The 16,543-nt window shown below is 36.7% G+C and overlaps 1 protein-coding gene across 18 annotated transcripts in view; it reads right to left on the bottom strand.

Annotated features, from left to right (window-relative positions):
• Window positions 1–2,877: 2,877 nt before the first annotated feature.
• Window positions 2,878–16,543, bottom strand: part of plekha6 (pleckstrin homology domain containing A6) — a 312,036-nt gene continuing 298,370 nt past the window's right edge. For 15 of the 18 annotated variants that reach the window (XM_018091023.2, XM_012955768.3, XM_012955648.3 and 12 more), the window contains 2 exons: window positions 6,499–6,661; window positions 2,878–5,820 (listed from right to left, as the gene is read on the bottom strand). In XM_018091023.2, the coding sequence (XP_017946512.1) occupies window positions 6,507–6,661 (155 nt within the window). In that variant the 3' untranslated portion in view covers window positions 2,878–5,820; window positions 6,499–6,506. 18 annotated transcript variants of the gene reach the window in all.

The following is a 16,543-nucleotide window of genomic DNA, read 5'->3' as shown; positions in this document are numbered from 1 at the left end:
CAGGGTATTAAATGAGCTGAGCGCTGTGATTGCCAAGCCTCTTCACATCATTTTTCAGGATTCGTTGAGGTCTGGCATGGTGCCGAGAGACTGGCGAATAGCTAATGTGGTGCCGTTTTTTAAAAAGGGATCCCGTTCTCAGCCTGAAAAGTATAGGCCTGTTAGCCTGACATCAGTAGTAGGAAAACTTTTGGAAGGGGTAATAAGGGATATGGTACTTGAATACATTGCAGTTCACAATACTATAAGTTTGTGCCAGCATGGTTTTATGCGTAAGAGATCCTGCCAGACTAAATTTAGTCGCCTTTTATGAGGAGGTGAGCAGGAACCTCAATGCTGGAATGGTAGTTGATGTCATCTACTTGGACTTTGCTAAAGCGTTTGATACAGTACCTCACAGAAGGTTAATGATCAAATTGAGGAATATTGGCCTAGAACATAATATTTGTAATTGGATAGAGAACTGGCTGAAGGATAGATTAAAAAGAGTAGTGGTAAATGGAACATTTTCTAATTGGACCAGTGGAGTACAGCAGGCGTCAGTCCTTTGCTTTTAACTTGTTTATTAATGACCTGGAGGTGGGCATAGACAGTACTGTTTCTATTTTTGCTGATGACACTAAATTGTGCAAAACTATAAGTTCCATGCAGGATGCTGCCACTTTTACAGAGCGATTTGAAAAAATTGGAAAACTGGGCAGCAAACTGGAAAATGAGGTTCAATGTTGATAAGTGCAAAGTTATGTACTTTGGTAGAAATAATATAAACGCAAACTATCTACTGAATGGTAGTTTGTTGGGGGTATCCTTAATGGAGAAGGATCTAGGGGTTTTTGTAGATAACAAGTTGTCTAATTCCAGGCAGTGTCATTCTGTGGCTACTAAAGCAAATAAAGTGCTGTCTTGTATAAAAAAGGGCACACCTCACCTTGAGTACGCAGTGCAGTTTTGGGCTCCAGTCCTTAAGAAGGATATTAATGAGCTAGAGAGAGAGTGAGGTTAGACTGTCGAGGTTGGAGTTGTTTTCTCTGGAAAAGAGGTGCTTGCGAGGGGACATGATTACTCTGTACAATCAGAGGGGATTATAGGCAGATAGGGGGTGTTCTTTTTTCCCATAAAAACAATCAACGCACCAGAGGTCACTCATTTAGATTAGAGGAACGGAGCTTCCATTTGAAGCAGTGTAGGTGGTTTTTCACAGTGAGGGCAGTGAGGTTGTGGAATGCCCTTCCTAGAGATGTGGTAATGGCAGATTCTGTTAATGCCTTTAAAGAGGGGCCTGGATGAGTTCTTGAATAATCAGAATATCCAAGGCTATTGTGATACTAATATCTACAGTTAGTATTAGTGGTTGTATATATAGTTTATGTATGTGATTGGTAGGTGTGGGTTGTGTGTGCTGGGTTTACTTGGATGGGTTGAACTTGATGGACTCTGGTCTTTTTTCAACCCCATATAACTATGTAACCTATATTTAAATAATTTGTCATTATTCATCCTACATGTTTATTGCAAAACTTCAATAAAAATGAATAATATTGGGAAAGAGGGCATCTTAACTTGTTTTCAATGTGTTATATATACTCAATACTAATACATTGTGGCTCTAAATTAACTTTAGTTCTTTAACTGGGGTTAGGTGTATTAGGGTGTTGTATCTGTAAAATAATGCACCTTTATAAGTTGTTGTAAGTTGGAAACATAAATGCTCAAAAACTGTTGGCAAGGGAATGTTGGATAACTGAGAAAACAGTGTCTAGCTGGCTTTGTTCCTACCATTGGAAAGCCTTAGTTGATTTACTAGTCAGAAAGTCAGGGCGATTAAGGGCAGTTGCACCCCAAATGTGTATATACGTTGTTGCTCGTTTTTATCATGCTTCAATAAAGTTTTATTTAAAAATGTTTAACTAAAGCTTTAGAGTGCGGAGACCTTGTCTTATTCTGCGATACTCGGGGGGTGATGCTGGAAGGGTATGAAAAAAATATATATAAGAGTCTCTCTCATATTCAGGACTTTCTGACTTACTTTACTGTAACTATCCAGTGCCAATGTTGTGTGTTGGGGTTCACCCCAAGATATTTTGTTTTGCCACTTGAATTAAAAATTTATCTCAAATTGTTTTAGGTATCGAAAAAAGCTATCCAGTCTTGATAGCGTAGCAATTGTAAATAACATTTAATAAAGATATGGAAGGAAGGTCATTGGCAAAGTCATTATTATGTCACATTTATATTCTATCTCACCAACCTTCACCCCTTGGTTTTGGTCTCAGAACCTGATCCTGAGCCTCTCTGGCTAGGGCAAACAGCAGGGGCGACAATGGGTTCCCCTGCCTGGTGCCATAGCCAATATCAGATTCTGGAGAGGAAAAAAACCCATATGGTTTGTCCTAGTTGAACTTTATAACACTTTGATAACATGTAAAAAGGGTTAAAGGAAGCCATAGATAACTAGGACTTTTTGCAAATATAAAAACCAATCAGAATAAAACTCAGCTAATTTTGCAAATGAAGAGTTTGCGATTATGTCAAGTTGCAGTTATGGGTGACTTTGACAAAAGAAATATGGTAGCCATGTAAGAAAAAATTAAAAGGCTTGTAAATATGCTTAATAAAACCTTTGAGGTAATCTTCTATGAAAAATTCTCCTTGAAGTCTTGTAAAAACTAATGATAATGAATATATCTCCAGTGCTGTTGTGGGTGTGCATTGTACAAAATAATGATCACAACATTGTCTGCTTTTAGAATATACTGCTGAGAATATATAAGAGTGATGCAATTTTAGATATTCACATCAGTATTCAGAAGGGCATCTTTACAACATATGAGCTGGAAAAGAATTTTCACAGGATATTTCACAAAAGGCAAAGCAGCATTCAAGTTACAACGGTAACCTTTTATTAGGTATATGGTGGTTAACAAAGCATACAAAAAAGCAAACAGACAAGCAAAAACAGAGAATGAAAAAAAGCATTGCAGCAAATATTAAAACAAATTCCAAATATGTTTTTTAGCTTTCTTTGGGAGTTAAAAGGCATAAGATATTTAAAGGAGTTGTTCACCTTTGAGTTATTTTTTAGTATGATGAAGAGAAGTCATATTCTGAGACAATTTGCAATTGGTCTTTTTTTATTTAATTATTTTACTTTTTGTTCAGCAACTCTCCAGTTTGGAATTTCCGCACTTATCTGGATGCTAGGGTTCAAATTACCTTGGGAATGAGATGTAACAGCCGATAATGGGACACATTAAAACTTTACAGGGCTGGAAGCAGAGAGACTGGGGTGGGACTTGGGCTGCTACTGCAGAGTTCAGCTTGTCACAGTTATAACAACTTTCTGTGGGAGAAGAAAAACTCTAATATGACTTACGATTTATGGGGCACTACGAAATACTAGGAAATGAGGCTGAAACAATATGCCTATGAGGATAGACTTTTAAAGTTGAAGTTGTTTTCTCTGGAGATAATAAAAACATTATATACAGATACACAGGATTTTTTTCTCATAGATGGAACAAGAGATTGATCCTTTAGACTTGAAGAACTAAACTTTTTTTTTATTTTGTGAAATGCACTGCTGGGTGATGTTGTGATGGCTGATTCCATCAATGTCTTTCAGAGTTGCTTGGATAATTTCTTGGACAAACAACAGTATCCAAGGCAACAATCTGGATATAATTTCCAGTGTGGGTGCCCCTAGGCTGCCACCCTGCAATGATGCATGAGATTTAAACGTGAAAATTGTCTGCACATTAAGTGCACCTGGGGCAGAACGAACAAGCAAGTAACCAAAATACAGATGTGGATGAGAGGCTTGTCACTCTTAAAATCATGCTGGTTGGGGATCATTCCATATATGTTGAACTTGATAGACTGTTGTCTTTTTTTTTATTGTAAAATCAAATTAACTCTGTAATTATAATAGTATATGACTCTGCAAAGAAAAATATAAAAGAAAATTGTAACCCTTTTCTTGATAGGAGTATACCTATTATATGGACTGATACATGCATGTTGGATCACCATCAGTTATCTTGGGGCCCCATGCAATAAATTGGTCACTGACTTTTCCCCATCATTTTGTAATGAATGACTAGAAGAGGGTCTGGAAAGAAAGAGAAGTATAAAAAAATACACGATAAACAATTAAACTGAAGCCCCTCCACCACTGAAAAGAGGCACAGAAAGATGGCAAATAGTTATGAATGAACTATAAAAAGAAGACAAATTACAAATCTAAGAACATGACATTCTATAACATACTAAATGTAACTGAAAAATTGAACTATCCCTTTAAGAGGATAGTACATTCACCTTTATGAATAGCACTTTCCCTAGTTATATACATACAATAATATTTTTCTCTTTATGAAGTAAAATATAAAGATTTATATATATATATATATATATTGTATCAAGTTTGGGATTCCCTATCTGGAAACCCATTACCCAGAATGCTCCAAATAACAGGAAGACCATCTCCTATAAAGTCTATAACATTACAAGCAAAGTTTTTTTAAAACAATTTTCCTTTAAACAGTACATAGTACTTGATCCTAAGCTGCATGTATTTATATTTGTGGCAAAACAAAAGTTTTAATTATTTTAAGCAGATTTAGCAGATATGGAGATCCAAAGATCTTTTTATCAAGAAAACCCCAGGCTCCAAGCATTATAATTAATTGATCCTATACATTATATATATATATATATATATATATATATATATGTATGTATATGTATATATGTTTTTATAGTAAGAAATATGCTTGAATTAGGTTGGGTTTGTTTTTGTAAAGATAGAACCAAAAGAGTGCCCAGAACCAAATTATTGCCAGCTTGGCCAAGAGGAATCGCCTACTGACAAGTCTTACACAACGTATATAATACCAGTGCTTAAATTGAGTTAAACATTTGTATTTAGCGCAGTGTGCCTAAAATAAGCCCCATCCAAAATTATAAGCCACACCTACTGTTAAAATAGACCTTGCTTGCCAACACTTTCGGGTTTCTTTTACTTAGAGCAAAGACATTTTGTTTTTTCCATCTACTGAACAGTTTTGATGCTTAGCATGCATAGATTTACCATATTAAACTAAAAGAACATTGAGGGGCATTAATGTTATCTGAACCACAATTTTCATTTTTATTCTACTTTGTAATTTTTTTTTTATGGGGGGGGGTTAAGGTGGGCCATTGGAGTGCTCTGAGCTGCTGGAGGATTAATTCCTCCCCCAGAAGTCTGCAACAGTTGACAAGAAGAAGAAACCCATGGGGGAGAAAGAAATTGGCAAACAGGCTAATTCAAGCACTGTATATGACAAATAATGCATGTGCAAGAAAATGCTTTGGTGGCTTAGTTTAAAAGTAATTTAAAGTCCAGAAAATATGTGTTTCTAAATGTTAAGCAATACTGTGACAACTCTCTAGTGAAAGTCACTTGAAAAAAGACCATAGACTACCTTAACAGAAATGATTGTCTGGTACAAAGTAGTTTCAATGGCTCTGGCTTTACAGCCCTGGGGAAATTCCTTAGTTTTGGTCATGCAATATTTTAATAATTGCCAACTAATATCATTCTACAGTTTCTCTCCACTTGGTTGCAAAATCAGTGCTTTAAATATATATCAGACTAGGACAGTCTGGCTTCCACCATGATGCGCTAATCTTCATCCGTTGAGAATCTTTCTTCTTTTCTCTTTAAATGGTGATGTCTGTATTTGGTAGGAGAGGTGAAATCTTCTGGCACTGTCAGAACAGCTGGAGTGTGTATGTGGAACTAGTCTTTGTGTAGTTTTGCAAGATTTCTGGCCTGTGCTGCAGGAAAAAATTAAAGTCTTTATTCAATTACTCTAAGACACACATAAGAAACGTATCCTGAATAGACCATGAGAGCACGTCATTTAAAATTAATAGACAAATAAAAGTATAGTGGAAAGTTCACATTATTATATGAAAATGAAGGTTAGTCCAAAAAAGGCATTAATGAACATTTTTTGATCAATCTGTGTAATTTGAAATTCAGTGTACTAGATCACATTCCTTACCTATTGCCATAATTTAACATAACCTTCCTACTCAAATGGGTTGCCATCTGTTAGTAATCACCTTTCTAGCCAGTAAAATCCCAGCCATTGGCCCAGTATTAAAAATTTTACTTCAATGTACTTGCAGTGGCTTTGATCTTGAATGCCCAGTTATACTCAAGAGCCTTCCCTACTAACCAAGTTCCCACCTGCTCTGTTCCGTTAGATAAACATCCCTGCACCCTACGTCACCTTCCCTACCCCCATTACATCTGGGTAAGAATTTTTTTAAAGGTGGCAACCCTAGGCACAGGTGTTCAGTATCATAAATGTTGTATGGTAATCCTACAGAAAAGGTTCAAATCAAATACTCATTTTTATTATCTACAGAACTGAGATCTGCACATAAGAGCTCTTATTACTTTTGATTCTTATTACTGGGGAGTATGAATGGAAAATAACATCTTACACTGTGGCTCAGACACACATGATGTTCGCCCCGTATTCCCCAGCGCTGTCACTGCTCCTGCTGCTGTTGCCTCCCCCCAACGCCGAATGCTCAGGAGAGGAGGAGAGGGTCTGAGGAGCTGGGGACTTGGGTGATGTAGGGGGACTTGGGGTGGCACAAAGAGCTAGAAACAGAAAATGATAATGAGATGATGCAGTGGCAAAAGGATGTTTTTTGTGTTTGTATGTACAAACAGGTGTGTAATAGGGAGACCAGCAAAGCATCCTTATCAAATAATCCAAAACAGCAATCAGTATAAGATGAAAAAATATCAGAGAAAAACTAGTCATAATTTCTAAATGGTTTGTTGATCAAACTTTACACTTTAAAAGGGGTTAAAACTGCCCCTTTCCGCCCCCTAGTTTTGCTATTGAAGTTGAGGAAAAATGTTATTATAAATGTAAGGAAATTCACCAATGAGAATTCTACTGATCATAAACTTCATTATAAATGCAAAAGAATTGACCAATAAAAATGCTGATTCCCCGCACTATGTCAGCCATCTAACAGTTATCTTACATATAGAGATAATTATGTCATTGTTCCCTTTATTATATGACACAGGAATCAGACATGGGTATAAGGGACAACCTTGTTCAGCGATAGGAGACTGCTTAATGCTCAAAACTCCAGCTGCAGGAACATGGAGCCAGACTTACACAGATCAGTTGGGATTCTCATTGGGAATTTCTTGCATTTTAATGCAGCTGCTGGCCCTGGAGATTTCAGGGTAAGTTTAGGAAAAGCAATATTGCTTTAAGAACACAACCCTGCTGCTGCTGCTAGACTACAGCTCCCAGCATGCCTCACCCTTCATTATATGTTACATTGTTATATGTACATTTGTAGTCCAGCAATAGCCAAGTAAAGTTTAGTTAAACAGTACAGTGCAGAAGGGTTTAATATCCCTTTAAGGTCTGCCTCTGCCAAGCCCGCCCTGCCCCCTTTGTACTGTCAAAGATGGGGGGGTTACATAGTTACATAGGGTTGAAAAAAGACCAGAGTCCATCAAGTTCAACCCTTCCAAGTAAACCCAGCACACGCAACCTATACTTACTAATCAATACTATCACATACATAAACTATATATATAACCACTAATACTAACTGTAGATATTAGTATCACAATAGCCTTGGATACTAAGCTTATTCAAGAACTCATCCAGGCCCCTTTTAAAGACATTAACAAAATCTGCCATTACCACATCACTAGAAAGGGCATTCCACAACCTCACCGCCCTCACCGTGAAAAACCACCTACGCTGCTTCAAATGGAAGCTGCATTCCTCTAATCTAAAGGGGTGGCCTATGATGTGTTGATCGTTTTTGTAGGAAAACAAAACACGCCCTATCTGCATATAATCTCCTCTAATGTACTTGTACAGAGTATTCATGTCCCCTCGCAAGCGCCTCTTTTCCAGAGTAAACAACCCCAACCTCGACAGTCTAACCTCATAGCTTAACCCTTTCACTGCCAGCCGTTTTGGTCAAAGCGGAACTTGTATTGCCAGACAGTTTTTGAACATTTTGCACTGTTTCACTTTAGGGGCCTTTCTTTGGGGGGACTTTTAGTTTACCCAGAATTTTGGTGTAATTCAAATTCTGTAACAAGATATAGGCTTCTAAATACAACTGATTTGGAAAGTCCCATGTCTCGTGAACGTGCCAATACCAAATATATATAGATTTATGAAGATTTCTCACTTGTATAGGTCAAAAACTCCCAGCAGTACACTACCAAATTTCCAAAGCACTGCTTCAGAAAGCTGCATACTTTAGATTTCAAGGCCAAAATATTCCACTAACAGAAGGTTTATCCTACAAAATTAAACATTTCTGAAAAGAACAGATTCTGGGGAATCCAGTAGGCACAATTGTCTACTCCAAACTATCAAGTCGCAATGCTTTCCTAAAGTTACTGGTTTTTATCAAAATTTTTGAAATTTTTAAAAAAATCGCTTCAAAGCTTCCAGTCTATAGTATCTTATCTCCTATAGGTCATAAAGTAACCAACTAAAACACCCTAAATATGAACGCCAGGGGTCCACTGAACAGTTTGATGCCCAATATGTATAAGTATTTGGCATGTAGGGGCCCCAATGTCAACATACCCCCATATGATCTATCATTTCAGCTCCAGAAAAATCAACACATTTACACCATTATATGTGGGATAAAGCTAGTAAAAAGTACGCTCACCCAAGAAAGTCATATATTTTTGGAAAGTGCACATTCCCCAGAATCTAAAATGGGTACCCATGTCTTTCTACTCTAAAGTACCAACCTGCAAAGCTTTTCTAATTGTAGCAATTTTGATGACATTTCCAAAAATCCCCTCAAAGCTTCCACTTTGCAGCATCTTATCTCCCACATAGCATTAGGTACCAAGATAAAACACCCTAAATTGGAACACCAGGGGTCCACTGAACATTTTGATACCCAATATGTATAGGTTTACCCAAATATGTGGAATGTAAGGGCCCCAATGGGAACATATGTATAGGTTTACCCAAATATGTGGAATGTAAGGGCCCCAATGGGAACATATGTATAGGTTTACCCAAATATGTGGAATGTAAGGGCCCCAATGGGAACATACCCCCCTATGATCTGTCATTTCAGCTCCTGCAAAATCAACACATTTACATCCTTTATGTGGGATAATGCTACAAAAAAGTACACTCACGCAAGAAAGCCATATATTTTTGGAAAGTGCACAATCCCCTGAATCTATAATGGGTACACAATTCTTTTTACTCCAAAGTACCAAGCTGTAAATCTTTCCTGTTTGCTGGTTTTTATGACATTTCAGAAAATCACCTAAAAATGTTGCAATTTGCCGCATTTATCTCACACAATTTCTTGCATACAGAGGCAAATCACCCCAAATAGAAACACCTAAGGTCTACTGAACAGTTTAATGCCCAATATGCATAGATATAACAAAGTCTGCGGTATGTACTGACCCCAAAATGAAAGTAGCGCATAAGGATTTCTCGCCTGCCAACTCAGCTTTTGCATACAGAGCCCCCTGTCAGCGTATTATGTGCCGTAACACCCCCTAACTATACAGAGGCCCCCAGAAAACCATATATTTTTGTTAAGTACAGATGCTGATGAATTCAACATAGGTAAAGTTATTTTTGTACACATAAGTTACACATGGCAAAGCTATGCTAAAAACAGATCAGGAAATACTAATACAGGGATAAAAATGCAATAAAACCACAAAAATTGTGCAAATTAGTGAAACAACAAAATAACAACAGTGTAATTAGTGGTCAGAATATCTGATCCAATAGTCACGCTGTCAAAATAAACAGTTTTTAGGGAAAAGAAACTAAAAACAAAGTGGTGAAAATAAAAAAAAAAAGTGTTTGTATATATATGTGTGTACTTGTGTAAAAGTCGTGTGACAGTTGTGTAAGTGTGTATATTAGTGTATATAAGTGTGCAAAATGAAAAAAAACAAAAACAAGAAAAACTGCTACATTGTGTGCTGTAAGTGCAAAAAAAAACACCTTACCTGTCCTGAAACAGGGATCGCAGTCCTGGTCCCCCTCCATCAACTGCCATGCCAACATTGAGGTTCCTGCTCACCTCCTCATAAAAGGCGACTAAATTAGTCTGGCAAGATCTGTTACGCTTAAAACCTCCTTAAGGCACAGGCACAAATTTATAGTATTGTGAACTGCAATGTATTCAAGTACCTATCCCTTATTACCCCTTCCAAAAGCTTTCCTACTACTGATGTCAAACTAACAGGCCTATAGTTTTCAGGCTGAGAACAGGATCCCTTTTTAAATAACGGCACCACATTAGCAATTCGCCAGTCTCTCAGCACCATGCCAGACCTCAACGAATCCTGGATGCAGGTGCAGGTCTATAAATACATCTGCCTTGCCAAGTCGGATTGGAAGCAGGTGGGTTAGGGTTGGGTGTACAATGGCATTTTGTTGAAATCATTAGAGACTACCATACAACAATCCTCGCAGTCCAGGACCCCTCTCCTTCCCCCCATGTGGTTGTGAGGGTCTCCTTTATGGTAGTTATCCCACTGAAAGCAATAATATTAACTGTTTAAAAAATGTATAGGTAAGATAAACTTACCTTCCTGTGCTGCATTGAAACTACAGGTTTGGATTAAGGGACAATGTGAGTTGTAAAAAAAAAAATCCAAAAAAAAATCCCCCCCCCCCCCCAGTTTCTAAACCCTACTCCTCCTACAGTTTTAGGGGTACAACACCCAAACTCTCAACACTTCTTCACCAAATAGCGGAGCAGGTTGCTTGTGTTTTTCTTTCTTTTTTTTTTTTTTTAACATTTTATTGAAGTTTTGCAATAAACATGTAGGATGAATAATAACAAATTATTTATAGATTGTACAAATGAAGAAAATAGAACGCATACAGAGAAACAAAATAAGTAATTTAAATAGAGAAAAACAAAACAAAAACAAATTAACTAACTATGCCCAGTGGATAAACTATAAAAAGAAAAGAAAAGTTTCCTAGAGAGCAAAATCAAGGATAATTTTGCTTATATGTTTGTGAAATAGATCTATATATGCAGCATTTTATAAATCTGATCCTTATTACTTATATCTATAGCATTAAAGAAAAATGACCATGTATTTTTAAAAGGAATCCTGGATTTAGGTTCACTTGTTTTTGCTTTGATGGCCTCTTGCCAGCTAAGCTGATTAACCCTTTCCCTGCCAAGACCGTAGGTACTACGTCGTTTTAAAAAAAGCAGTTTCCTGCCAATGCCGTAGTACCTACGTTCTTTCTCCCTGAGCGCTTCTCTCTGCATCGGCGGCAAAAGCCGCAGGTGCAGAGAGTCAGATGTGCCCCCAACCCCTTCGGCAACGAGCCGAGGGGTTTGGGGGGATGGTCCTGCGATGCAATTGACGCAGGACCATCCCACAAGCAGCAGATGCGATCGCATCTGCTGCTTGTACTGCTTCCTGCTTCCCCCCCCGAGAGCCGCCTCCCACCTACTTCCTCGGCAACTGCAGGAAGGAGAGCAGGGAACCGATCTGACAGGTAAGTGTGACTTTATTTTTAGTTATACACACTTTTACACACACTTACACACATTTATATACATTTATACACACATACAACACAATTTAGCACAGGTTTTTTTTGTTTTGTTTTTCCACTTTGCACACTTATATACACTCATATACACACTGTCACACAACTTTTACATGGCACATGTATACACAAACTCACAAAAACTTTTTAAAAAATTTTTTTTCAGTTTACTTCTTTTTTTTAAATTTTATTTCCCCCAAAAACTGTTTATTTTAACAGCGTGACTATTGGATCAGATATTTTAACCACTAATTACACTGTCATGTGACTTATTTTGTTGTTTCATTGATTTGCACAATTTTTGTGGTTTTATTACATTTTTATCCCTATATTAGTATTCCTGATCTGTTTTTAGCGTAGCTTTGCCATGTGTAACTTTGGTGTACAAAAAAAACTTTGCCTATTTTGAATTCATCAGAATGTGTACTTTCCAAAAATATATGGTTTTCTGGGGGGTCTGTGTATAGTTAGGGGGGGGGTTACTGCACATAATACACTGTCAGGGGGCTCTGTGTGCAAAATCTGAGTTGGCAGACGAGAAATCCTTATGTGCTATTTTCATTTTGGGGTCAGTACACACCACTGACTTTGGTATATCTATGCATATTGGGCATCAAACTGTTAAGTAGGCCTTAGGTGTTCCTATTTGGGGTGACTTGCCTTTGTACGCAAGAAATTGTGTGAGATAAATGCGGCAAACTGCAACATTTTTATGCGATTTTCTGAAATGTCATAAAAACCACTAACTTTAGGAAAGCTTTGCAGATTGGTACTTTGGTGTAGAAAGGACTCTTTACCCTTGTTGGATTTGTCAGAATGTGTACTTTCCAAAAATATATGGTTTTCTGGGGGTCTCTGTATAGTTAGGGGAAGTTTCGGCACATAATACGCTGTCAGGGGGCTCTATGTGCAAAAGCTGAGTTGGCAAACGAGAAATCCATATGCGCTATTTTCATTTTGGGTTCAGTACACACCACAGACTTTGGTATATCTATGCATATTGGGCATCAAACTGTTCAGTAGGCCTCTGGTATTCCTATTTGGGGTGACTTGCCTTTGTACGCAAGAAATTGTGTGAGATAAATGCGGCAAATTGCAACATTTTTATGCAATTTTCTGAAAAGTCATAAAAACCACTAACTTTAGGAAAGCTTTGCAGATTGGTACTTTGGTGTAGAAAGGACTCTTTGCCCTTGTTGGATTTGTCAGACTATGTACTTTCCAAAAATATATGGTTTTTAGGGGTCACCCTACATTTCTGCAGCTTCTACCCCTCTTAAAACTGCAGTGTGTTTATGAATTAGGTAAAGATAAGCCATGAAATTAGTGTGCACAAGGTATATTTGGGGGTCTCTAAGTGCCATGTGCTTTGATAAACCTATGTACAGTGGGCATCAAACTGTTAAGTAGACCTCTGGGGTTCATATTTAGGGAGGTTTGTCTTGGTACCTAATGACCTGTAGAAAATAAGATGCTGCATAGTGGAAAGTTTTGAGATGATTTTTGGAAATGCCATAAAAATCGTCAAACTTAGGAAAGCTTTATGGCTTGGTACTTTGGAGTAGAAAGACATGGGTACCCCATTTTTTTTTTCGGAGTAATGTGTACTTTCCAAAAATATATGACTTTCTGGGGTGAATGTACTTTTTACTAGCTTTACCCCACATATAATGATGTAAATGTGTTGATTTTGCAGAAGCTGAAATGACAGAAATGATAGATCATATCGGGGTATGTTCACATTGGGGCCCCTACATGCCACATTCTTAGGTAAACCTGTACATATTGGGCATCAAACTGTTCAGTGGGCCCCTGGCATTCATATTTAGGGTGTTTTATCTTGGTACCTAATGCTATGTGGGAGATAAGATGCTGGAAACTGGAAACTTTGAGTGGATGTTTGGAAAATTGCCAACTTTAGGAAAGCTTTGCGGCTTGGTACTTTGGAGTAGAAAGACATGGGTACCCATTTTAGATTCAGGGGAACGTGTACTTTCCAAAAATATATGGCTTTCTGGGGTGAATGTACTTTTTACTAGCGTTATCCCACATATAATGATGTAAATGTTGATTTTGCAGAAGTTGAAATGACAGAAATGACAGTACATATGGGGGTATGTTCCCATTGGGGCCCCTACATGCCACATACTTAGCTAAACCTATACATATTGGGCATCAAACTGTTCAGTGGACCCCTGGCGTTCATATTTAGGGTGTTTTATTTGGTTACTTTATGACCTTTAGGAGTTAAGATACTATAGACTGGAAGCTTTGAAGCGATTTTTAAAAAATTTTACAAATTTTGATAAAAACCAATAACTTTAGGAAAGCATTGCGACTTGGTAGTTTGGAGCAGACAGACAATCCTATTCTGGATTCCCCAGAATCTGTTCTTTCTAAAAATGTAAAATTTTCTGGGATAAACTTTCTGTTAGCGGAATTTTTGGCCTTAAAATCTAAAGTATGCAGCTTTCTGGAGCAGTGCTTTGGAAATTTGGTAGTGTCCTGCTGGAGGGTTTTGACCTTTACAAGTGAGAAATCTCCATAAAACTATATATATTTGGTATTGGCACGTTCAGGAGACATGGGACTTTCCAAATCAGGAGTATTTTCATGCATAAAATATTTTTTGTTTCTGTTATATGTGTTTATATTATGGAAAATATTATTTTTTTCATTTTTTAGACATTTAGAAGCCTATATCTTGTTACAAAACTGGAATTACACAAAAATTCTACCATATTTTAAAAGCTTAGGTTGTCCTGAAAAAAATGATATATTGTTTTCCTGGGTAAACTAAAAGTCCCCCCAAGGAAAGGCCCCTAAAGTGAAACAGTGCAAAATGTTCAAAAACTGTCTGGCAGTAGAAGTTCCTCTTTGTCCAAAACGGCTGGCAGTGAAAGGGTTCAGATAAGAAATAATTTCTGTTATAGGAGGGGTTTCCTCTTTTAACCAATAATAAAATAATTCTTTTTTAGAGGCAGCCATAAACAAAAATAATAATTTATCAATTTTTTGTGCTAAGGAGACTGGTAAAAATGCTTGATAACACCTTTCTCTTTTTTAATGTGTAATAGAGTGAAATTAGGAGATAACTTTATATTTAAATTTAACTTGTGGTTCAAGAATCTTTCCACCATGTTCCAGAAGTTACCAATCTTTGGACAAGACCATAGGTAGTGGAATAAATTAACACCAGTTTCGTTACATTTGGGGCAATAGGAGTTTGTTTTAAAGCACTTATTACGAACAAAACGTTTTCCATATCCTATATGGACAAGTTTGAATTGCCGAATCCTCCAGCTTTCAGCAAAAATCAGATTGTTGAATTCATACATAGACTTAACCAATTGCGAAGGGGATATAAAGTGATAAACAGACCACTTAGCAGACACATTCTCTAAGGGATGATTATCTTGGATAAAAACATCCCAGAATGTACCAGAAAGAATGTTGATTTTTATATTATGTGGTTTGTCTTTAAATTCTAATATTGCCTCAGCCAGTCTATGTTTAGTGACAACAAAATTGTCTTTATTGTGAGTCACTGATAAACCACATTGGCAGGCTAAGTAAAAGTATTTATCAATTTCAAGTTACTCAAGTTTTTCTTTAAACAATGGCCAGGGAATTAAAGAATAATTGTTTGGATCTATAGGTCTTTTATCAATATGATGTTTTTTTTCTCAGATGTTAGTAAAAAGGAAGAAGACCTTAATGGGTCAGAGGTTTTCAATAGAAGTTTAACTGGTATGAAGGGAGTTTGAGAGTAACTGAAGCCATGGCTGGAGAATATATATTTCCATACAAAAATAGTGTCCCGATATAGAGGATTCCTTTTAATATCTCTTGGTAAATTACTCCATTTATTATGTAATGCAGAAAATATATCAAAATAAGGTTCATGGAGTAAACATGAATATTTCTGGGTTGGTGTATTTGTTACTTTGAAAGATCCATTCAATAAGGTATATTGTTAGAGCAGAGAGGTTAAATGTTCTAAAATTCAGTATTTTTAGTCCACCAAGTTTAGCAGGTCCCCTTAATTAGGACAAAGCTATTTTTGTTTTTTTTTAATTCCAAATAAATTTCACAAGTGCAGAATCTAGCTTTCATATATCTGAATGTCTAATAAGTAAAGGTAAGTTGATTAAAGAATAAATCAGTTTAGGAAAGATTAAAGTTTTGAAAAGGATCACCCTGCCTTTTAAATTTAATGGGGAATGCATCCATTTTTTACACATTGAGATGATATTATTAATGGCAGGAGTGATGTTCAAGGAATACAAATTATTTAAATCTGTGGGAATAGTTAAGCCCAAATATTTGAGTTGTGTTTTTGGGGGTCTTAATTGCAGCTTCTTTAAAAGAGAGTTAGATATAGAGCCAAATGGATTCATTATCTCAGTCTTGTCAACATTTACTTTATATGCTGAAAAGGACTGAAAATTCAAAAACAACTTTAAAAGAGTTATTGGGATTTTTAATGATTAGCAGCAAGTCATCTGCAAATGCCAGTACCTTAAGTTGCTGCTTGTTAATAGTGATACCTTGGAAAGCCTTAAAAGAATTGAAAGCTCTAATCAATGTTTCTAAAGCTATATTAAATAACAAGGGAGATAAGGGGCAGCCTTGTCTAGTCCCCTTAAAAGGTTTGGATTGGGCACCTCCTAAAATGACTTGAGTTTTGGGATTAGAGTAAAGATATTGAATGTAATGATAAAATGGGCCATTAATACCAAATAAATCCAAACAACTGAAAAGATGGTCCCAAATGAAATTATCGAAAGCTTTCTCAGCATCAATATTAATTATGGAGCAAGGAATCTTATGTTTCTTGGTATGAAATATTATATTAAGTAAAGCTCTTATGTTCTTAACCCCTGATCTATTTTTAATAAAACCGT

The sequence above is a fragment of the Xenopus tropicalis genome, chromosome 2, assembly GCF_000004195.4.
Source record: "Xenopus tropicalis strain Nigerian chromosome 2, UCB_Xtro_10.0, whole genome shotgun sequence".
In the NCBI taxonomy this organism is placed as follows: domain Eukaryota; kingdom Metazoa; phylum Chordata; class Amphibia; order Anura; family Pipidae; genus Xenopus; species Xenopus tropicalis.
This window is presented reverse-complemented; position numbering and strand designations above follow the sequence as displayed.